This window comes from Vanellus vanellus (genome assembly GCF_965231255.1).
Source record: "Vanellus vanellus genome assembly, chromosome: 18".
Lineage (NCBI taxonomy): Eukaryota > Metazoa > Chordata > Aves > Charadriiformes > Charadriidae > Vanellus > Vanellus vanellus.
In genome coordinates this window covers 1,152,218-1,175,618 of record NC_138923.1, presented here as the reverse complement: position 1 = coordinate 1,175,618, position 23,401 = coordinate 1,152,218, and the positions used below count along the sequence as shown (strand labels likewise).

The window sequence follows — 23,401 nt, the reverse complement described above, 5'->3', positions numbered from 1 at the left end:
GCTTCAAGCCCTTCATAGGGAAGGGGAAAGTCCCATCTTGATAGGTTTGTCCATCCATGAGGTCTGCATTTCAAAACTGGCCTTGGCAATGCAGAGGCATGAGCTGGGGCTTGGGGCTGTTCTTGCAGGTTTGAGGAGGGATGGACTACAAAGCCAAGGCTGTTGCGGGTCTCCTGGCAGCCACCTGTGTCTTCAGCATCATTGCCCTCATTCTGAGCGTCGTGAATGTGAAGGACGTGTTTCTGCCTCCCAACACCAAGGTAGGGTCCCTGGGAGGACCACAGCTGCCCGCTCTCGCTTGGGTGCTGGCTGCCCCTTGGTACCGGATTTTCCCCAGGTTTCAGGCAGGCTGAGCTGATTGTCACCACGATGGGGACAAACTTCCATGCAGGCTGGTGTGCCAGGTGGGTCTGGCAGTTTTGGTCACTGTGACCGACCCTACAGCACATACAGCCTTTTCACTGCAGAACATTGCCAGCTCTAAGGGCTTCTGATAGAGCTTTGTCCCCAACACAGCTGGTGACTGCAATGCCACAGGGCTTTCCATGCTCTGGTGACACTCTTTGTTTGGCCACTTAAGTTTCTCCTGCCCACCAGGAGCTCTGTTGGCTCTCCGGGAGCTCCCCTCGCTCTGCACCCCCTGACACCCTGTGTCCCCTCTGCCTCCCCCAGTACGGTCTGGTGTTTGACGCCGGCTCCACGCACACGGCTCTCTACATCTACCGGTGGCCCGCGGACAAGGAGAACGGCACCGGCATCGTCTCCCAGGTGGAGGCCTGCACTGTGTCCGGTGAGTGTGCCGGGACGTGTCCGTCCCTCTCCTCTGCCCCTGCCCAGCCGGGGGACGCTGGGGCTGGCCGGGGCCGGTGCTTGCCAGGGTGGCTGTCCCACAGCGCCAAGGCGAGTCGGCTGGTTCGTGCCAGCTGTGGTAAATGCTAAATGACCCAAAGGGCATTAACCTATTGGGCATTTATAAATCCGCAAAGGGGCATTTGTTCCTCCTGCAAAAGTGCTGTCAGGCTTTAGCACAAGGACCGGTCTCTCTGGAGGGAAGGACCAGGCTAGCGAGGGGAGGTAGGGTCAGCTCAATGGTACCTGGAGCTGGGCTGGGACTGGCAAAGGCCACCAGGCCAGGGCAGAGGTGCCTGACAGGGGGTGAGAGGGCTCAGAGCTCACCTCGACCTCAAATCCAGGCGCTGCGGCGGCGGCGTGGCAGTTACTGGTTAACTGCAGAGGTCTGGCAGAGGGCAAAGTGTAAGGGAGAGGGTGCGTGGGCTAATGGCAATAGTGGTGTGCAAAGCTCGGGGGACGGTAAATAGTGATTTTTCCACCCCAGAGCCTGTCCCTACCCACCGCAGGACCATGCTGGACGCTCAGATCTGGTGCCAGCTTCTAAAAATAGGAACTCAAGCAAGCGGTGCAGAGGGCACCTCTGCGTGTGCGTATTGGCTTCGCACGCCCTCCCAGCAGGACGAAGGAGAGCCTGCCCCTTACCCGGGAAATAGGGAACTGCTCTGCTTGTCGACCGAGTCCTGCAGGACAGACTGGCCGCCTCCGAGCAGTTGGGTCTCCCTGGGATTAAGCACACGCTCGGCATCACAGGACTCACTGCAGCCCTCCACCATGGTCCAGAGCAGGAGCTCCTGCTCCAGCAGCCTCGCGCCGTGCCGGGCAGCTCTGAGCACTGCCCTTCCAGGGACACCCTTGGCAAGGGCATGATAGCCTGGGTACACAGGGAAAAACCCCTGGGGGCTTTCTGGGTGACCGTGTCCCCTGCTGTCCTGTCCCTGCCGGTGGCACTGAGCTGGCTCCATGACGGGGTTCTCTCTTGCAGGACCCGGCATCTCCAGCTACGCAGACAACCCCGCTGGGGCTGGAGCCAGCCTGAAGCCCTGCCTGGACAAGGCCATGAAGATCGTCCCAGCAGAGCAGCAGCGGGAGACCCCCACCTACCTGGGGGCCACCGCGGGCATGCGGCTGCTGAGGTACCGGCACTGCCCGGAGCCCACCACCCCCGGCCCCTTCCCCACCAGGCGGTTCTGCACCGTGGCTGCTGCGGGGGGCTGGGGACATGGGGGCGCAGAGGGGAGGGCCGTGGTGATGGGCAGAGCAGCCATGCCCGCAGGGTGGTGGTGCGAGCCGCTCGCCGTGCCCACGGGAACCCCCCGGCCCCCTCCAGCCCCAGCCTGGCAGCAGCCCCCGGGGCGGCTGAACCTCCTCTGCCAGAGGGGCAGTAACCCCCCGCACGCTCAGGCCGAGCCCGCGGGCAGCGTTGTCGGGGAGACTCCCACACAGCGGCTGAGGGATGTGGCGGCTTTGCCCCGTCCCTGAGCAGCCCCGATGCTTCGCAGCCCACGGCGGCCTCGTGCCGTCAGCCCTGCTCTGGAAGCTCCCCAGCCGTCGCCTCCTCCACCGCGCGGTGTTTATCTCCTTCCCCACGCAGGGAGCAGAACAGCAGCAAGGCCGAGCAGGTCTTCGCCGAGGTCGCCAAGGCCATTGGCGAGTACCCCGTGGACTTCCGCGGAGCTCGGATCCTCACGGGGAACGAGGAGGGCTCCTTCGGCTGGATCACCGTCAACTACCTGCTGGAGACGCTGGTCAAGGTGCGGGCTGGGGGAGAGGGCAGAGGGGGTCTGAGCAGTATATACATATCCACATCTGAGCCACACCCAGGTTTCTTTATTCCCAGAGGGAAGAAAAATGTAGGTTTAAGGCACTAGGCACCCAAATAAATGCAGCCTGTGGGTGTGAACCACAGATTCAACTCCACTGATGCGGAGTTGGAGTTGGTCTAGTGGGAGGTGTTGGTCTAATGGGAGGCATCCCTGCCTATGGCAGGGGGGTTGGAACTCGATGATCTTCAAGTTCCCTTCCAACCTAAACCATTCTATGATTCTATGATGTGATTAACAGAATCAAGGTCTTTGTGCCCAGCTCAGCCTGGCCCTGTGCTCTTCACCTACACGTGGGTCCAGTTTGGTATCACAGGGATACAGCAATGTCAGACTCCAGATGAACGTGTTACTCTTTCCCTCCTCAAAGTCTCTGGATCCCAGATGATGTGCAGCAGCCATGGGGCCAGACCTCAGTGCTACATGGAGGTCTATGTGGGCAAAGGACCAATGCAGGAAGGGGTTAAACAGGGAGACGGGACGTGGAAGGTCCCTGAGCGTCTTTTGAGCCCACAAAACCTTGAGGGAAGGGACAGGGACTGTGACTCCCTCCAGTTCAGACTAACATTTGCCATCTTATGGCGCCAGTTTTCCTTTGCAGAGAAATGGGAACATCCACAGGATACTGAGGTTCTGGGAGCTCTGGACCTTGGAGGTGCCTCAACACAAATAACCTTCCAGCCTGGAGTCACCATTGAGGACAAGAACACCTCTGTCTTCTTCAGGCTGTACGGCACCAACTACTCGCTCTACACCCACAGCTACCTCTGCTACGGGCAGACGCAGGCTTTGAAGAGGCTGCTGGCAGCTCTGCACCAGGTACCACAGCCACTGGTCACCAGGATCCGCTCAACCGTTTACCCATTGCCATGAAAAATGTCTTCCTGAAATTTTGGGCATGCCTGTGGAAGTAGCGTTAGGGAATTGGGAATTTTCACAAATTCAAAAACCTGGGAGAGGCTTGGATTTTATCTACTGAAGCAAAAAATTCTCTCATTTGGGTGGAAGGTGGTGGTGGTTCCCTGCCAGGGCTCCCTTCTCCCCAGATGTTGACATGTAATGGCATTTTCCATCATTTCTCAAGCCCAGCTGTATCCTTAGGTTCTTCCCTGTCCCCATTCACTTGCCCTTCCTCAATTTCTGCCCAGAGAGAGGATTCCCAACATCCTCTCCTGCACACCAGTCCACCACTAAGCAGCGTCCTCCAGTCTCACCTCAGACGAAGTGCACAGCCCAGTTTGCACAGCAACAAGCTCTCCGTGCAGGCAGAGAGCATACGCTGCCCTCGGGAGCACATTGCCATCCCTGCGGGGAGGCACGGGCCGGCGGTGGCATTGCCCCCCCAATATGGCTCACTGGTGGGGCCAACAGCAGGACCAGCAAAAGCCATGGGCAGGTTAGTCATGCAAAGGATGGATCCTGTTTCTCCTCAAAACCTCCTAGGGTCTACATCCTGCTTTTGGGGAATGTCTAAGCACAGGCTGGGCTGTGGGGTAGGGTCTCACTGGCCCCCCATGCCAAGCCGCACTAACGGCTCCCACTCTCTCCAGGGCAGCCCGTCTCCCCAGCAGATATCACACCCCTGCTACCCCAAGGGATACCGGGAGAACATCACCACGACAGACCTCTACGACAGCCCCTGTGTCCGTGCACCAAGCACACCCAGCCCTGCGCGGGTCCTCACGGTGACGGGGACAGGGGACCCGGACGCGTGCAGCAGCGCCATCCAGAAACTCTTCAACTTCAGCTGTGGGGCCAACAGGACATGCGGGTTCAACGGGGTTTATCAGCCGCCTGTGCGGGGACAGTTCTTTGTAAGAACGAGCCCACACCCCACAGCTGTGGTGGGGGAGGACAGAGGGTGGGACTCTACTGTGTTGTGGGAAGGGGTGGGGAGGGAGGGGACCCTAGAGCTGGTCCCATCTGCAAACCTCTTCTCCTATGCTGGGAGGTGGCTTCTGCCTCCTGCGATGCCCCAGCACTCCCCAAGGGAAATGGGGGAGCTTGCTCCTGTTCCAAGGAGCAAGTCTGAGCTAGCTCAGAGTGCAAGCAGCAGCCCCAGGGCTTGTCCACCAGCTCCAAGGCTTTCTGGTAGACCATCAAGCTGGTGCTGAGTGCAGAACCCTGGGAATTACATGGGACCCTTTCCCCAGGGAAGAGGGGCCCCTGGGTCTTTTTTGGAGGTGACAAAGGAGATGTAGTTTTTACCATCTCCCCTTATCCCCCAGGCCTTCGCTGGGTTCTACTACACCTTCCATTTCCTGAACCTGACCAGCCAGCAGTCTCTAAATGACGTCAACTCCACAATCCAGACCTTCTGCAAGAAGAACTGGGCAGAGGTGAGAGCCCTGTGCGAGTCCCGTCCCAAATCCCTGCCCAGGAAGCGCACATCCTGCTGTTCCCTGGGTCAGGGAGGGTTTCTGAGCATCCGTTTCATTCCCTGTTGCACCATGTCCCCTGATGGCCCCACAGCTGGTGGAGACCTTCCCGCAGCAGAAGGGGTACCTACACACGTACTGCTCCATGGCGATGTACATCCTGACGCTGCTGCTCGATGGCTACAAGTTCAACAAGAACACGTGGAGCAGCATCCGCTTCTGCCGGCAGGTGAGCACCCTGCGGGGCAGCGGGAGCGGGCAGGCGGCTGTGGCTGCATCCTTGCCCTGGCCCGAAGACACGTTCAGGAGCAGCATCCCTGGAGTCACCTGTGCCAGATGTGCGTTCCCGTCCTCTGGCTGCTACCCAGTGATCCCAGCACAGCTTCGCTCTTTTTTAACTGCCACCAAATCCCTACACCAGCTTGTTTCTCACTTACTCTGGTGTGAACATAAACTGATTTTAAGGGGGTCAGAGGATTCCAGAGTGGGATTTGGCCACTTTGGTGCCTGACATTGGGCAGAATTGGCTTGACCATCAGGGAGGCGATAGTGGCCCCATGACCCATTTGAACCAGAATATGACAAAATTTGAAGCATTTTGGGGGAGGAGGAAAGCTCAGATCGAAAATCACGTGCAGGTCACAGAGGCGCATCTGCACCAGAGCAGTCATCCATGTTCAGCTGCCCTTTAGCCCTTGGGAAGGGGGGGACAGGAAAGCTCTCTGAGGAACTGATGCTGGTAAGATCAGGTTCACCACAGCCAGGTCCACATGTGAAATCACATCAGGGGCAGCTTATGGGAGAGGTGCCCGTCAGTCCCTCATACCAGAGCTACCAGTGCCTGGGAGAGGCTCTTTTGGATGATCTCTGCTCTCTCACCTCAGGCAGCAAACACAGACATCGGATGGACACTGGGCTTCATGCTGAACTTCACCAACATGATCCCCACGGAGGCTCTGGAACACGTCAAGGGGCACCAGCCCAGCCTGTGGGCAGGCGCCATCTCCTTGATTGTGCTGGCCATAGTGGCAGGGCTGGTGGCCGTTTTCCTCCAGTGTTTCTGGAAAGCCAAGTAGCTCCCAGCCACCTGACCAGGAGCATCCTGCCTACTCAACCAGGCAGGGAAATGGTGCAAAAGAAAGTGGAAGGGAGAAAAGACTGAGGGCATTAGACCCATCTCCATTGCTCAGGAGGTCTAATTGGGTCGTCTCTATAAAGATGTTGAAGATGACAAAGGTGTCTTGAGGTCTCGAAGTACCTCCGAGAGGAAAAGACTCCTGACTCCAGAAAATAATTTGGCTGACAAAAGCTGACTGAGACTTGGTGGCTGGATGAAGCCAGATAAATTCAAACTAGAAATAAAATGTTTTGTTTTTCAAATCCAAAAGTCACTCACCAGCCTAGCACAGTTTCCTTGGCACTTCCAGTCCTGCTGTGCTGCTCTCCTAACAGCCCTGGGAGCCAACCGGTGATGGAGAGCAGTGGTGCCCACCTAAACTCTGAGGAGAGGGGTGACCTTATCTGTGTCTTGCCCTATGCAAGATGTGCAAGATTTTTGTAGTATGCGACAGAATATCTTCCCAAAGACAGGCAGCTATCTTTAAAAATATTTACTGGCATATCGCAGAAGAAAATACACGTGGAAGTTGCTTTAAGAGCTGCCAACTCTGGCTCAGGGTTTGTTTTATATTCAAGTTACATAGCCCAGCTTTGTCAGACACATCCACAGCGGGTTCCAGCTCCCGGCACTTGAGTGTTTTATTTAGATCGACAGAGCCCAGCACAGCTCAGCTGCAGGAACTTGGACGGTCATTTGAGTCCTTCCAGCTCCAGCCACCGGCCCAACGCCACGCTGCCTGGCCAGCCCTCTCCCCTGCCCCTCCAGGGCTCTGCCCAAGCCCGGGGCTGCTCTGAGCAGAGGTGTTTCCACAACCCTCTCTCCTCTGTGCGCCCAGACCGCTGCCCACGCAGCACGAAGCGGTAACATCCAGGCAGGACTTAAGGGCTGCAGAAAAGAACCAAAGGCATCTGGGCTGAGGAATGCTCAGAGCCCTTTGGCTCTGGCACATCCACAGGGCATTCGCTGTGGAAGATGATACACGGTGGTCCTAACCCAAGGCGTTATCCCATAAACCCCACTGCAAACTGGTTACAGAGGCCTTTCCAAAGAGCAGCATCTCTCTCTGGTGGAGATAAGGACACGTGGCCCGAGGACCTGGGGAACTGGCTATCCTTGGCTTCCGTAGAGTGAGGTTCTGCCTTCCCAGCCTGAACTTGAGCAGCGAGGGAGAGGGAGTGGAGGCCTCCATCCAGAGGAACCTGAGCCCCTGCGGTCTGAGTTGCCACATGGACATTTCCCACAGCCAAACAGCAGATCCCTCCCCCTTCTCTCTGCCCTGCACAGGCACATCTTTGGCAGCATAAGCACAGAGGTAAAAATGCCAGGTCTGGCTGTAGAAAATGCTGTCAGGCCACTGGAACTGACCCCACAGGATCTGTGGGTGGGGGACATCTCTTGTCTGGGTTCAGCAGAGCTCCTGGCTGTGCCGGCTGTGGCCCCAATGAGCTGGGACTGATGTCTCCCACCCCTGGGAGACAGCGTGGTCGGGCAGGAAAAGGCTCCTGTTCGCTATAGGAAGGCAGCACCACCACTGGTCTGGGTTGCAAAGCACTTGGGGAAGATACCAGTCTTGCCATTGCAGCGTCCTTCAAGCCAGTCCTCATTCACTGGGAAAACATAAAGGAGCAGGATGAGCCCTGGCCCATATGACCGGGGATAGTGAGAGTTTTCACGGCTGGAATTAGCTCCGGGCAAAACCCAGTGCAAGCCTGTGCCTCCTGGGGAGTATGAGCCCGAGACAGCACTGGAGAGGCCATCTGTTCCCCAGTCCCGCCCTGCAGCAGAGTCCAAAAGCCCACCCCAGTACAGCCTGCAGGCGGGACCGGAGAGCTACCTTCAGAGAGAATATCCAGCAGGTCTCCCTTGCTGAACTCCAGGTCGCCCGGTCCCTGCGCAAGGTAAGAGTGCTGAGCCAGCATCCGGTAGAGGATGGGTCTGCCCGAGTGGGAGTCCGAGTCCTACAGGAGAAAGTCAGCATGGAGGTTGCAAGGCAAAGCAGAGATTTGAGTCCAGTGCAGCAGAGACGCTTGTCACAGCCCACGTACCTGGCAGCAGAGCGTCAGCCTGCCATCTGTCAGCTGCTGCCACATCTTCCCTAGGTCCTCCTCCCCCGAAACTGCACCCAGGTCTTGGCCATCGGAATGCCTGTAGCTGCAAGGGTTCGTTAACACGGCTCAAATCATCTCACTTCAAGCCAGACTTTGAGGCAAGCCTAGCCCTCTAACGTCTTCAGCGTCCCCTTTGTAAGCCAGCTCCGAGCTTGTCCCCTTGCACGATGACACGGGGCCACCCTGCGTGCTCAGTGGGCAGAAACGGCACTGTCACCTCCTCACACACTGACGCGAAGGGAAGATCCTAAACTGCCCCGAGCACACGGAGTGTGCGTCCCCCGCAGGGGTGTCACAGTCAGGGACACCTCACCCCAGGACCAGCTCCCAAATTGCTCCGCACTGATCCTATTGTGTTGCGAAGGCTGAGCTGAGCCAGAGAAAATCCAATATACAGCAGCTGCACCTGCACAGAGTTTTTCCTTCTGTTCCCCCATTTCTTGGCCACGGTACAGTTTCCCAGGAAAGTCCCTCTGGGCCTCCAAAGCCCAGAGAGCACACACAGTTTGCAAAACCAAAAGCCAGGGTAAGGTCAGGCCTGCAGGGAAGGCCGTGTGCTCACATCTCCGCTGAATCCCTGCTGGAGTGCTTTGACCCCACTAAAACGTTCCCAGGAGACCAGACGCAGGTCTGTATCCTCAGGGGAACGGCCGTAGCTGCCCCGTCACACACACTCGTGCCCCGGCGTACCTCAGCTTCCCTCGCTCTGCCTGCTGGCCGAAGCGCTCCCTCAGCAGAGCCCGCAGGTCCGGCAGAGAGGGCGCCTCGCCTGCCCGCACCACCACGGTGCACTCGCAACACGCTCGCAGCGCAACAGGTCTGTCCGCGCTGGATGAAGCTTCTCCGCGGGTCGGTGGGATCTGCTGAGAGACGTGGCACCACGAACAGTCCGGTTATTCAGGACTCTCCCATCAAGAGAGGCGACACAGACACGAGCCCGCGGCTCAGCGGTACCACCTAACCCTCGTGCAGCAGCAAGACGCAGATCTGAATTTCAGAGGGGGAACTACAAATTCAAAGCCTGGCGTCAACTGTCCTTCCCGTGACCCAGGAAGCCCGTTTCTGGGTCCCATCACCCAGGTACCCCCCAACCCCAACCGTATATGAGCAGGGCCCCAGTTCCTCCGGCCAGCTGGAGAGGTGCAGCCAAGTCCCCGTGTTCTGCTGCCTTCTCTGAAGTACAGCTGACAAAAAGATGGCTCCAAAAACCCTACAAAGAGGGGTGGCAGAGACAAAGGGAGCAGAGCTGACCTGCAGCTGGCACTGCCAGAGAGGTGCTGTCCCCAAGTGGACACAGGAGCGATTCCAACTCCGTCACACACAGTGGTTGGTAATGACATGGAGGGGCATCAGAGGACATCATCCCAGAGGAACACAAATATGAATGAGTTGTGATACCCAGACCGACAGGGACAGAAAACGCCACACCGGAGGAGGGGAGAAGGGACAGCAGGTAGTTCAAAGAGAGCTCTCTCTTACAAAATGGGCTGTAAAGCGCGTGCCTGAGAACACTGCTGTGTCTGGGGCTCGTGGCTCCTTGGAGGGTGGCAAAAAGGCACTGCCCTGGTAAGCCTCAACCTTGAGCTGCCTCACAAAATTGTATGGTCACAAGCTTGGGAGTGGTGGAGGAAAGACCACATGGAAATGCCTCTTTGGAATGAGAAAATGGGCAGAGGAAGACTTTCTTCCGGTGATTTTGGGGCAGCTCAGGAATTTTGGAGGATCTAGCCAGGAATCCTGCATTTTTCACAGCCTCGATCTCTTGAGGCTGTGAAAACACCTTCGGCTTGTGAAACACCTTACCTTGAAGTCCGTTTGGGCACCAGCATCATTTGCAGAGGCATTTTCTCCCCCAGGAGATTCTGCAGAACAAAGCAAGGGCAGAGGAACAGTGCCTGCAGTCAGCAGAGGACCCCGGCAGCTCTTCTGCAACACACTAGCAGACGCGCTGCCACGGCTGCAGTGGACACCCATCCTCCCACGCACCCCTAAAGCAGGAGGGGTTGGGAACAGCTTCACATAACACCCACTGCAGTCCCTGGCCCAGGGGACTACCTGGCCTCTGCTTCACACGGAGTCGGCTGGGAGGCACCTGGGCAGGCGGGAGGGGAATCCCATCGCTGATCTTCTGCAACAGAACACCATCAGAAAGGAGTGAGCAGAAGACAGCAGAGACTGGCCAAGGCCGGTGTGAGTGACAGACTGTGCAGCGAGTCTTTCTGGGTGTAACCCCAGAGAGAGCCCCAGGGAGACCAGTTCATTAACTGGCTGGAGGAGGCAGAGCACTCAAGTGATGGTCTCTGCTGCTCTCTTGGGCACAGAGGTTTGGTGGGACACTTCTTTCACCTCCTGCCCCTTGCTGGGCTGCTGCTGGAGCAGAGGAAAGCTGCTCATGCTGCACCAAGGGCCCTCCCCACCATCGCTGGCTCACCCAGCCAAACTTGGGATAGTCGCAGTGAGACATCCATGGAGCAAATGCCCAAGTGTGTGCTATGGCCAGGGATTCGCTCAGAGGGGAAAATAAAAATAAAAATCATAGCAACATCAGAGCAACCATTTGCTTCGAAAATCTCTCACAGGGAACAGGGGTCTGAGTTGCACCGCCCTGCACTGGGTCCAGATGGAAAATCATTTGGATCATGGGTGGATATGCCTGCGGTGGAGATGGGACATGAAGTTTTCCTAAGTCAAAGGTGATGGTTTAGGGCTTAGGCGCACGGCCTCAAGGCAATAAGCGGTGGCTGTTTAAGATATTACTGTCCCACTGCGGGAGATTAACCTGCTCTCACCCTGCTGGTGAACTAAAACACATGAGCGCTGCTCACCCGCTTCTGCGCTACATCTAGTGGCTGCAGACATCACGGGAGCCGGCTGCGTGAACATGTGCCTCAAGCCCTCAAACTCATCATTGTGTTCCAGTGCCTCAGCAAGTTACAGTGGGTCAGGAGAGCTCTGGCAGCTGCTCATCTTCACGTGCTCCATCAGGCCACGGCGGATAAGAGATAACAATACCTAGAGCAGCTTGTGATGCAAGCCACCGTGGCTTGGCTGTGTGTCCAAACCCCCCGATTTTGCTGTAAAGAGATCCGGTGTATATAAAAAAAATAAGCATTTTTCCTGCTCTTAACTCTTCTGTTGTTCCTGTTCAGGAGCACTTGACTTCAGTCAGGGTGTCTCAGCGTTTCACACTCTGTGTTTCTCTTACACAGTTGTCCTATTTTGTGATAATCTTACAAATAAATGTCCCACACGTATCTCTTGGTCCCCTCCTCACCCCTGGTTGCACGGTTGTCAGCTCACCCATTTATCCATCTTCGAGGCAGGCTCCAGGAGAGAGCTCGGTATGCGCAGCTTCTGCGGGACACATAGCAGAGCAGGGTGAGACAGAAGCTGCTGCAGAGGCAGCCCCAGCCCACCCAGCCCCATCTTCTTTCGGCTCCACTCTGCACTGCTTCTGCCCTTGCAAAACACCGCTGCCTGCTCTGCTCGCCCTACGGCAACACGAGCGCGCCCACGGGGGGCCCAGGGCCGCGTACCGTAGCCCACGTGGCGTGTGCTCACAAATGGCTGAACAAAATTCGATGCTCCTCTTGCATCTTTTTCTGCTGAAAGCAGTGCTGTGATTGAGTGGCTGCGATGTAACAGACCAACCACCCACCAACCCCAACACCCTGCTCCTAAAACGGATGCTTCGGATGTCAAGCGATACCAGTACGGCAGCGTTTCTGTGTCTTCTGACAATCACTGCTATAGAGCTATTAATTTCAACTGATTATTGTGAGTAATTATGCTTCCCCCCCTCCCAATGTCTGTTGTTTTATTTTATTTATTTTTTTTACTTTGAATTTCATCTGACACTTCACTGAGCAGTCAGCCAGCACATTCAAATACTTCTGTAACCGTTCGCTGTTAGCTCCAGACGCTTCAGGCTACGCTGAATGGTTCGATTGTCTGTCATGGAACGTGGTCACCTTAAGAAGCACTATATCACTATCCCTATTACTGTATCACTTCGGAATATGCTAAATGCTTAGGTCACAGCAGATTCTCTGTGGCGACATCCTTTCTTAAAAAAAAAAACCTGTTCATTTATGCCAACCCTTTCTTTTAACCTGTTATTCTTAGAGCACTGCCTCTCTTCCTCAAATATCTCACTGTTTTTTTAGTGATCTCATGAAGAATCTTTTGACTGTTTGGGAAAATACAGGCAGAATACATTCACTGGCTCAACCTAATCCAGGTATGCGCTGGCTCTTTCAAAGAACTTAAGTAGACACGTGAGAAATGGCTTCTTGTCAACCAAAGATTTTCCATGTTGCCATATTTATCTATTTACGCTATAGTTCCTAGCAGTTCCCTACTCTGCAGAAAGATGTCAGGTTTGCTGGGCTTTAAATCCTTCGGTCTTCTCTAGAGCCCTTTATAAAACCTGCCTGCACAGCTAAAACCCTTCCAAAACCTTCCCAAAGTTAATTTAACAGAGACACTACACACCAGGTAAGGACCGACCTGTCTCCTCGGCTCCATTGGAGCTCTCAGGTGACAAATATTGCTCTAAATGGTGGTCCTTGGTGAGGTCTGTTATCCCACACGATTCCACTACAGGATCCTGTACGGTGGAGAGCACAAGTGCCCAAAGATGCCCATGTGGAGCTACAGAGGTGAATGGCAGAAGCTGGCAGGAGCCAAGTGTCAGCGAAACCTATGGTTAGCAACCGGGCTGTGGAAATGAGCTCCTGGACTCATCCTCTGCTCTGCAGCGCTACAGGTGGGTCCCCAAGGAACGTGTCAGGGGGTTGCAGCAAGCTCCTGTTCCCAGGCAGGGCTGTGGTCTCCGCTGGTGGGGAAGGGCTGGAAAGCCCCCCCGTTTTCCTTACCTGACCATCGTGTATGGCTGTAGCCCAGCCATCCCCTCCTCTCGTCAGCACGAAGACCAAACTGCTGGCTTTCACTGCCAACCCCTCCGAGTCGTCAGGGTAATAGTGGGACAAAACTCGGTAGTAGCCTGACTCACTGTCTCTGGAAAGAAAGAATGAGAGCACCTTTACTAACCCTGGAGTTCTGGTCCGGGATGGCTTCGATTCTGACCGCTGCACTGATCCAAGTTGGCACATGTCAAAAGTTTCAGGTGTTGGGAAATTATCATTGCCATTTGCTACTCTTTGGTCCAACTGGGAACAAAAGGAGCTTGGAAAACACCGATTTCCCAAATGCAGTTTCCCCATTTCCATTACATTAATAAACACCCTCCATATCAAAACAATTATTAAACTCAGCCATCACCAAAACAAATTACTTTCGTGTTTTTTGAACCAGGGCTGATTTTGGCTCAACACGGCACGGCTGGCAGGGAGTATTTGGAGACCTTGTCCTGGGAACGAGGATGGGGCAGCTGAGCATCCTCTGCCACAGACCTGGGCAGGTCCCACAACCTCCCTCTGCTTCCATTCCCCAGCCATGGCATGATCCATGCCTGTCTCCCAAGACTACCGAGTCAACTCCTGCAGACTGCCCTGAGGTTCTTGCAGGAGAGGTGCTACTGGTCTGCAGTGTCTTTTGCAGCCACACAAGCCTTTGCACATTTGTCATTCACTCCACCCTTCGTGAGAAGTGGGTGTGGATCCCACCGAGTCTTCAGACAAAGACATCAGAGAACAAAACATGACCTTCTGAACAGAAATAGTGAGAGAAGAGTTAGACCAGGGTAGAACTGAACACTTACCGTACAGCATCAGCACGGGGTTCATAAAAGCCCTGCTTCTGTGGGAGGAACAACAGCACCTATTTATAACAGCACCTTAAATAGCAACCGCGCCACCTTATTTACTATCCCTCTGAATACCACACTGCGGTATTTTGGCTTTACTTTTGACCACGTTTGTCACACCACAGCACCTACACAGAATTCTGCCGTTCCACACCTTACCAGGATGTACCTTCCGTTTCTCCCCCTCCCTCTTTATCCCATCCGGAGGGGAGTAGCAAAGTCTAACCCTACCCTTGGTTCTAAGAAACACATATTACAGTGCAAGCCAGCCACGCTTATGCTGACAGATTTACAGCGGTGCTGGACAAACACGTGTCGAGCATAGCAAAGTCTCCACTGCTGTTTCGTCACGGCAAAGAAACAGAAACACATCTTCGAAGGGCTGGAGACCCCCATTGCTGAGTCCCTTCCAGCCAACGCTGAAGCCCACCACCTGGCTTCAACAGCCCCATGGATCTAGTCTGATATTGCACTGTTTTTTTCAACAGTATGTTCTTACGCTGATGGTGTTAGGATCTGAGGCTCTACCTGGAGCTCCTATTCCTCCTTCCACAGCTATGTCCTGCTCACCTGAGGCCTGAGAGGCTCGAAGCCAATGTACTCGTCATTGGGAATGATGGACGAGATCACCTGTCGCAGAACAAAAGTAACGAGTGAATCCAGGGTGGATAAAGAGATTCTCAAACTTCATGCAAGGTTATCTACTCAGGCCTGTTTCCTACCGGCATCCTAAAGTCAGACATAGAGCCATGCATGCAGTGGAAAAAGCAGTTGCGTTCCCAAAACAGCTTCAGCTGCTGTTGTCCCTGTGTTTTTAGCCTTTCCAAGGTTTCTTTAAAAGTGCGTGAATGAATTACTTTCTCTTCCCTTTATTCATGTCACGGCTCTCTGGCTGCACTGGTCACAGAAGGGATCAGAGAAACTCCCTGCTGACTTGCATCAAAGGACGTGACGAGGCATTTGTCTCCCCCGTGCCTGCCTGTCCCGCCGGGAGCGCAGCAGTGAGCAGGAGCATGCTGGAGGAACGTGCTCCTCTTGAAAATGTCAGTGTCAGCAAAAGGACAACCGCAGCTTTCCCCACGTACCTGCTCAGCCTTTTCAGAGTTTAAAGTGATCAAGATTGGGAAGGTTTTTTAGCACCAAAGTCCATTTTTGATAGAAAAGGTGGAAATTCTTACGAATTTTGGCCTCTGTGTCCCAGATGCCCTGACTGGCTGCAAGCCCTGGCAATCCTGCTCTTGGGTCTCCACCGTGGAGTGGGCAGCGGTAACGCTCTCCGGAGATGTCAGAAGGTGGGATTTTAATCTGCTTGCTGTTCACCTTAGCGATTACACGCCTGTTACCTTGGGTTTACCCAGGAAATCTTTTGAATCCAGCTGTTCAACTTCCTTCTTTCGTGGTCTGAAAAATTCCCCAGGAGGAACCTGCATGGGCTCTAAAAACAGACGGTCCTAGGGCAGGGAGAGCAGATAAGGGAAAAGCCATCAATGAATATTAAATGAAACGTAACAGCAGTGAAAAGCAAGTAAAGCTTCCCTGTGTGTGCAAGATCAGCTCCAGGAAGCCACCGGGGCAAAAATTATGGCTGTGAACTTGAAAAAGGTCACTCAGGTTTAACAAGCACAAGCAAACGAGGAGCTCAGCAGCCACTACCCAGCGTTGAGTCAAAGAGCAGCTCTGTTGGCGTGGGAAGGGAGGGCCGTGGAGTAAGGTTTGTCAAACAGATCTCTAAGCAGTTTTTCTATTTGACTTCAAATGTTGTTTTCTCCTCTGTTCAACCACTGAGTAGCACAATAATAGCAAATATAAATAAACCATTAACGTAAAGCACAAGCACGATGCTAGAAGCGATGATCAGATTAAAACAAAGCAATCATTTCTTAGAAAGGTTACAAATAAGATAAGGAAGTATGGAGGTAGCAAAATAAAGAACCCTCCAGGAAGAGTAAAACAGAGACCTGCAAGTTGTTCCTGATCATAAAAGAGTCCAACAAGAAACTATTATTTAGAACCAACCCTGGAAACACTTTTACACTCTACTTAAGCTCTAAATGGGATTGCCGTTAATATCTGAGCTGCCACCAATTGTCACTGAGGCCAAAAGGCCTCAAAAAAAGTCAGCCAGTGTCATGAAAACTGAGAACCGCCCCCCCCAACTCTGCACTTGTAGGGGTTCTGCGCTTAAACACTGCGTAAGAAAAATTGTTTTACAGTACAAGTACGAATAGAACCAAGCTCCTGAACAGCAAGGACTGGAAAGCAACCTCCTCAGCCTGAAAGGCCATCCCATAATTCTCCACTATGGTGTTTCTGTGCTCCGAAGCACCCGGGGCTGATGGAGTTACTTGATCAGCTGAAGCACTAGTTGGGTAGAGCATCACAGGCAAACGGCTCCCGCTCCGTTACCAGGTGACCCAGCGGGTGGGTAGACAAGAAAACCCAAACATACAGCAATTAGCACATTCTTATCTCGCATTTCTTCACTTCGGCCCAATGCCCATACCAGGGACTCGCAGAGGTTGCCTTACCTGCACCCGCTCGAGGGCCAGGGCCAAGATGGCCGTTCTTCCTTCAGGTCTCCACACGACAGCCTTCTCCAGGGTGACTCTGGCCTCCTGCCACCGCTGCAGCCGGCACTGCGCTGCCGCGGTGCTGTACAGCACCTGGGTGGGCAAGGAGGGAGCGGAACTCAGAGGGCTGAGCCCACGCAGACGCCCCACGCGATTTCCCAAACCCGGCCCAGAAACAGGGGCCAGGCACCGAAACACCACAGATGCAGCAGCAGCCCCAGTCTGCTGCCAGAGGAAAGGCACTCGGAGCAGCACAGCTGAAAAAACCCTCATCATCAGAGGGGAAAGAGATAAAAGCTGTACCCGCAGGCAAGTGCCCGGGTGTGCTGGAGCTGCTAGCTCTGCTCAGGGCAAGGAGAGGCACCGGGACCTCCTGGTACTACACAAGTTTCAATCTTATCTTCCTGTACGTGAAAGGTCAGGAAGGATTTTTTTTAGGTTTCTTTCTGCATCTGACTATGTAATTTTTTTTTTTTTTTTTTTTTTTTTGCTGTGCAGAGTAATTCTGACTCCCTTTCTCTGCAAAATAACTTAACTGAAATAATTTCAGGCTGTAGTGGGCTGTGAATGTGCACACTGACAGCTGTAGCTTGTCACCCTTTAGCAGCATGTGATGGCGTTCAGTGGTGAAGTGGCAGAGCGTGGGAGGATCACAGACTGGGTGTTGGGCAGCCTTGGTCTACACGCTGAATTAGGAGTGGGAGATCTCTTCTTGTCCCCGGCCAACAGGCAGCGTACAGAAAAGCTGCTGGCCTGCAAGGCAGAAGTGTGGCCCAACAGACGCGCTCTCAGGTCCCTTGCTATCTCACGTGACAGGGTTATCAGCTGGCAAATCGCTTAGTGGTACCTGGATGGGAGAGAGGTGCAGCTAACAGGACGCTTCTCCTCTGCTCCTTAATTGTAGACAGCAGAAAACTGCTGTTTGAGGGCTGGTGGGGAACGGCCAGCAGGAACATCTACAGGAGCTGCAGAGACGGTCCCTCTTGGAGAGGGAAGGCAGCACCTCTCGCTCAGCTCAGAAGTGCCAGAGTCTTGCAAGAGGCAAATATTTCTGGATTTTCACACCACACAGCACATCTCCTCCCCTTGAGGAGACCATATGTGGCACGCGAGAGGCCACGCACGGGGAAAGCTGATGGCGCGGTTCGGCGGGAGGATTATGTTTGTGTATTTTGAAAAATGAGCTGCAGGTAAATGTGAGGTACAGTTGAATCGGGATGCAGGTCCTGAGGCCGGAGCACCAGCACAGAGCGTACGTGTCCTGGCAGTGCCCAGAGCTCACGGCGTGAGGGCCTGCGTGGTCCCACCAGTGAGTGTCCCCACCTCCTCCGGTGGCCCCGGGCACTCCCGCAGCCCCGGCCCTTCCAGGGGAACCCATCGCTTCTAAGTGCGTGTCAGCTCAGAGAAGGCAGTGCTGTGGCACCGAAACTGTTAAAAATAATGAGGTTTGGGTAATACCACAGATGCCAAGGATAGCTTCTTCCTGCCAGGTATAAGGTGCGTGAAAATTGGCCAAGAGTGAACGATGGGTTTCTGGGCATGCTTGACTTGAGTTACACAATGACTCCTCGCTCTTGAGGAAGTAAAAAAAAAAAATCAAATACTCTGTCCTGTATCTGCTTTTCAGTCTGTGCGTGTGGACTCAGGACAGAAGACAAAATGAACCCTCACAGTAAAGTACAGTTTCTAGGAGTCTTTTACATTCCAAACATTACAAATATTTACAATCAGTTCAGACTTTGATTTTTTTTTTTTTTTTCTAAACGGGATGTGGCAGTATCTTTTTCCTCCGTGTAACTCCGCGTAGCAGTGTAAGAGCTGCAGAGGGAAGTGTTACAGAAGCAAAATGCAGCCTGCAGCCCCGTGTGTAAGTTCAGACACTGAGGTAAGCTGCTACAGTTGGAAAGACAGGCTTTTGGGCACATAAGTTCCTTAGAGTCTTCATTACGGACCAGTTTTCTTCCCATCTGTGTCTACTTCAACCTATTTCAGCTTTTAGAGCTGAGGAGCTCACAAAACTTACGTGCATAGATAAGCAAACACAAATTCCCAACGTACAAATTCCAGGGCATCTGCTCTGAAGAATTTTACTTTAAAAACTGTGTAATTTGCTAAACTTTTCAGAGACGCCATTGTTTTATGACTTTTACGATTAAGTTCCTTTTTTTTAAAAAAAAAAAAAAAAGTGCAAGCAGAATTTTTTTACTGTTCTAATGTACTGCGTTGAAAAGCTCTTGGGCTACTGCAGGGGAAGACCTGATGAATACCCCCAAGAGAGGGGAAGGGCTGCTGAGACAGGTTGACTCTTACCTCCCACGCGTAGAGGATGTGCCTCAGCCCCAGCTGCTTGTAATCGATGAAGGGATTTTGCCTGAGATGACTGAAGGCCTGATGATAGTCAGAGAGTGCTTCTTCGTACCTACGATGCAGAGACAACGGGAGAAACCCAGACTAAAAAAGCTGAAACCTAATAAAGAAGTTCAAAAATCAAGCTAGCAAAAACCACGTATTCTTCTCTGCAGCCTGGATGAGGAGAGCTGCACCAGAGATGTGCGTCGTCTTGTGACCACCGAAAATTCCCCGTCCTCTCCCTGTTGGCCGTTAGGACAAAATGGACACGGTGCGTCTCTCCTCTGGGATTATCGGCACTGTTTTACTGATTGGGAGGAACAGTAGGTTTTGACACCTGAAAAAGTCGCAATTCCAAGGAGGAGAAAAAGTAAAGATTAACAAATGGTGTGAGCTCCTTGCCCAGCTTGCTGCTGGCAGTTTTGCCCCAGCAGGTATCCCGGGGAGAAGCGAGGGCCGGGATGCTCCTGCCGATGGTGTACACGCATGGCCGGAGCAACGCACGCAGACACTTAGAGAAAATCTGAGGATAAGGAGGGGAATTAGTCTGAATTTACAGCAGCTGTGCAACTCAAATCAAAGCAGGTTCCCACTGAGGCTGCAGGTGGTGAAAGGAAGGGCCGTGCGGCCGAGGGCCATCGCGCGTGGCCAGGAGAAGAAGGTGGATGTGGGTGGGTGGGTGGGAGCAGTGTCCGACGAGGGAAGGAGCCATGGGGTGCTGGTGGCCGTCACCTCCCGGGCTGGCAGGTTTGCCAGCCATGCTTGCCCCTGACCTGCTGCACAGCGCGTGTGCTCGGAGTGGGCTCGCTCCGCTCCTGCTGGCTGCGGCACGGCGCTGGGAGCAGAGCGGAGCAGGTCCGGTGCGCGGCCGGGGCTCCGCCGTCCCCGACTGCAGCTCTGCCGGCAGAGGCACAGCGCGCGTAGCTGCTCGAGGGGCCAGCTGTGAGAGCAGAACTGCTCACTTTAACTCCCTCCCAGAAATAAAAATAGTCATGTTGTGGAAATTAAGGTGGGGAAAATAATAGGAAAGAGAATAACTGAACTTCGAAGGTAAGAAGGGATCTGGAAAATCCTCTGCCCACCTCTCCGAGCAGGATGTCACCATGATTTAACCGTGGAAACAATGAGTTATCAATCCCACAGCAGTAGTGGAGCAATCCCAACGTTAAGTCGGTGAGACTGAGATCAGGCCCACAAAATCCGCTGACAGCAGAGTGCGAGAGTCAGACGCTGCGGGCAAACTGCGTTTTTAGGAAGGCCAGACTCACGTGTACCATGTGAAGGTACACCAAGCAGTGCAATTACATTTTTTTTTCATTCCCAAAGAAAATCTGAACAGCAACGTAACCTGCTGGCACCCCCCCCGTACAGGAGCAGCTTCCTCCTCGGTGTGCACGGGACAGTAATGTCATGTATTGGCCACCCCTGCGGCCCCAGAGCTCTGCAGCTCCCGTCTTCTCAGCCTTATCAGAGATAACACTTGCTGACCTGTGACACCATTTACAAGGCCAAATTGGATCTTGCGAACTGTTTAAGAACAGTGGAAGAAGCAAATTTTAGGAATAAAGTATGATTAAAAGGAGAAAACCGAAGACTGGAACGGACATGCGCCTCACTTACATTTCCAGCTGCAGATGGACAAACCCTCTCTGAAAGAAGCCAACAGCTAAGGACTTGTCCTTCGCCAGGGTTTTATCGAATGCCTAAGGAGGAAAACACAGACACACCCCAGGGATGAGTTGGGATCTCTCCTGTCGATGCCCGGGTATGTGCATGCAACCAGCCACGTCCACGCCGCGCTTGCACCGGGCGCAGAAGCTGTTCCTGGGCTGGTGACCAGCTCCTCTGGAGGGACAACCACGGGGCTGCGATCCAGGCTGAGGGGCCGGAGACAGCTCCAAGGCATTTCTCAGGTCTTGGACACTCCATATGAGCAGAACCTCAGGTGTTTATCCTTCCTTGGGAAAATGAATGGGACATAAACGAGCTACGTTTTCCAGCTGGCATATCGTAGTGGGAAAACTGCATTGCCTGCAGCAGAGATTGCCCTGAGGGAGCAGAGGGACCGGCCGGGCTGGGGAAGGCTGTCTGAAACCGCCTGCGGGGATGAGCATGTGAAGGGGTGTAAGGGAGAAAGCTGACCAGCTTCACACCGCACCTACAAGTCAATATTTCTGGTCGGATTTCCCAGCTAAATACAGGAGAGTATTAGCAAGGCTGGTAGCAGCTCATGGCTGACGGTTCCAAGTAACACTGCGCTGGGAAAGCTGTCTTTGGGAGAAAGCTTGGAGGCATGCTCCTTCGCATATCATTGCAAGGAGATGGTATGTAGATAACGAACCAAGCCGAAAAGCCCAGACTTTCCCGGTATTGCCTAGGCAGGGACGGCATTGCAGGGGCGACAGTCTGTTGCGGGAGGTCAGGGAGCGACTGTGCCTCTCGGCAATGCGGCAGCTTGGCTTCTCCCGCGGCTCCGACAGCACACCTCGCCTCTACAGTCTGCTTTACTGTGCTATAAAGGAGAAAAAAAATACACACCCAACCGTTGACCTATGAGGAAGTATAGCCGAGCTTCTTCCCAGTCAGTGCCCATTCATGGGGGCTAAAAAACCTCTCTTGGGTACCGTCGTGCTGTGCTCACTGTTGTCCCTTATAGCAAGTGCCCTGCCCGGGGCTCCACGGCGCTGAGCACAGCCTGAGCTCTTCTTCTCGCTGTTTGAGGTGTCTTACATGCACCTCCTCGCTGGGCGGCTGACCGCCAGCCCACCCTGCGGACATGCCGGGGGCTGTAATAAAAAGGCTTTTCCTCAGGGCACTCGCCCGCCTGCACCAGCTGTCCTTTTCCAAAGGGAGATGGTTTTCCCGCACAGCAGTTTGGTTTTGGCAGCCTCAGCTGCTGGTACAGGACTGGCCGGGGCCGTGGGGCTCCTCTTTCTGTGTCCATCACCACTCGAGTTCCTGCTTTTAGCTGAAACTGTGCCCAGTTCTGGGCTCCCCAGTTCAAGGAAGACCAGGAACTACTGGAGAGGGTCCAGTGGAGGCTACGAAGATGCTCAGGACTGGAGCACCTCTCTGCTGGGGGAAGGCTGAGAGCCCCGGGGGTGTTCGGCCGGAGAAGAGAAGGCTGAGAGGGCATCTCATCAATGCTGATGGAGATCTAAAGGGCGGGTGGCGGGAGGACAGGGCCAGACTCTTCAGCGGAGCCCGGCGACGGGACAAGGGGCAACGGGCACAAACCGGAACATGGGACATTCCGCACGAGGAAACATGCGGAAAAACTTTCCTGTGCGGGCGGCAGAGCACTGGCAGATGTTGCCCAGAGAGGGGGGGAGTCTCCCGCTCTGGAGCCATTCCAAACCCGCCTGGACGTGTCCTGTGCCACTGCTGGAGGTGCCCCTGCTCTGGCGGTTGGGGTGGGACTGGGGGAGCTCCAGAGGGCCCTTCCAACCCCCTGCCCGTCTGTCACTCTGTGGTGAGAACCGCTGGATTTTAATTAGAGTTTCGGCACTACCGCGCCCGTCCCCGTCTCCCCCCGCGGGGGTCCCCGGCCCGGCTCACCCGCAGGGCCTCCCCCGGCCTCCCCGCCAGCAGCTGCACGCAGCCCACGTTGAACCAGATCCTGGACGACGGCTCCGGGATACCGGCGAAGATGTCCAGGGCGGCCTCCCAGTCCCCGCCGTCGGCCGCCAGCACGCCCTGGTGCCAGCGCCTCACCAGCTCCCGGTACGCCATGGCCTGCGGCTCCCCGAGCTGTGCGGGCTCCCAGCGGGGCCTCACCTGCCGGGCGCGGCCCCTGGGCGGGGAGCGGGCGGGGAAGCCCGCCCGCCTCGTTAAAAAGACATATTCTCGCGGCTGTATGCGGCTGCGTATTAACTACAGAAAGTACGGTAGGCATCTGTGCGCCGCCGCGCTCTGGTAAATATGGTAAATCCCTCCTGCTCCGGCCCCGCCCCCGGTCGCGGAGGCGCCGCCGGGCCCCGCCCCTCGGGGCTTGCGGCGTTGCTAGGGGCGACTCCGCCCCTGCCGGCGCCGTGCGGAGGGTTCCGGCAAAGGGTCCGGCGGGGCGCGGGACCCGCTCCGGAGGTTCCGGGGTTCGCACCGGGGATTCCGGGGGCCGCACCGGGGGTTCCGGGGGCCGCACCGGGGGTTCCGGGATCCGTTCCGAGGGTTCGGAGTCTGCTCCCGGGTTTTCGGGGACGCCCTCGGGGTTTCGGGGCCCGCTCCGAGGGTTCCGGGGCCGGTCGGGGGCGGCGAGGGGGCGGGAGAGGCGGGGAAGGGTTTGAGCGACGGACGGCGGAGTTCCCGTCACCGCTTCCGGGTTGGCGCCAGGTGAGTGACGGGGGGTGTGTAGGGGAGGGGCGGGCAGCCAGAGCGACCTGCGGGGTCGTAATTATGAATAATTACATACTCTGCAGTCTTGGCAGAGCTACCGTGCAC

At 54.9% G+C, this 23,401-nt stretch overlaps 2 protein-coding genes across 2 annotated transcripts; one reads left to right on the top strand and one right to left on the bottom strand.

Annotated features, from left to right (window-relative positions):
* Positions 1–140: 140 nt before the first annotated feature.
* ENTPD8 (ectonucleoside triphosphate diphosphohydrolase 8) lies at positions 141–6,345 on the top strand (the record flags this gene model as incomplete). Its single annotated transcript, XM_082492730.1, has 9 exons — positions 141–260; positions 673–790; positions 1,835–1,985; positions 2,444–2,603; positions 3,261–3,491; positions 4,223–4,486; positions 4,901–5,011; positions 5,145–5,279; positions 5,935–6,345. The coding sequence occupies 9 exons, from the start codon at positions 141–143 to the stop codon at positions 6,124–6,126; spliced, it is 1,482 nt and encodes a 493-aa protein (XP_082348856.1). The 3' UTR covers positions 6,127–6,345.
* A 1,334-nt stretch (positions 6,346–7,679) lies between these two features.
* NOXA1 (NADPH oxidase activator 1) lies at positions 7,680–22,696 on the bottom strand (the record flags this gene model as incomplete). The annotated part of the gene is made up of 15 exons (XM_082492651.1): positions 7,680–7,777; positions 8,005–8,128; positions 8,216–8,321; positions 8,969–9,138; positions 10,082–10,140; positions 10,334–10,406; positions 11,579–11,632; positions 13,156–13,297; positions 14,001–14,038; positions 14,616–14,675; positions 15,389–15,496; positions 16,574–16,708; positions 18,926–19,034; positions 20,585–20,667; positions 22,523–22,696. The coding sequence occupies 15 exons, from the start codon at positions 22,694–22,696 to the stop codon at positions 7,680–7,682; spliced, it is 1,533 nt and encodes a 510-aa protein (XP_082348777.1).
* Positions 22,697–23,401: the final 705 nt, after the last annotated feature.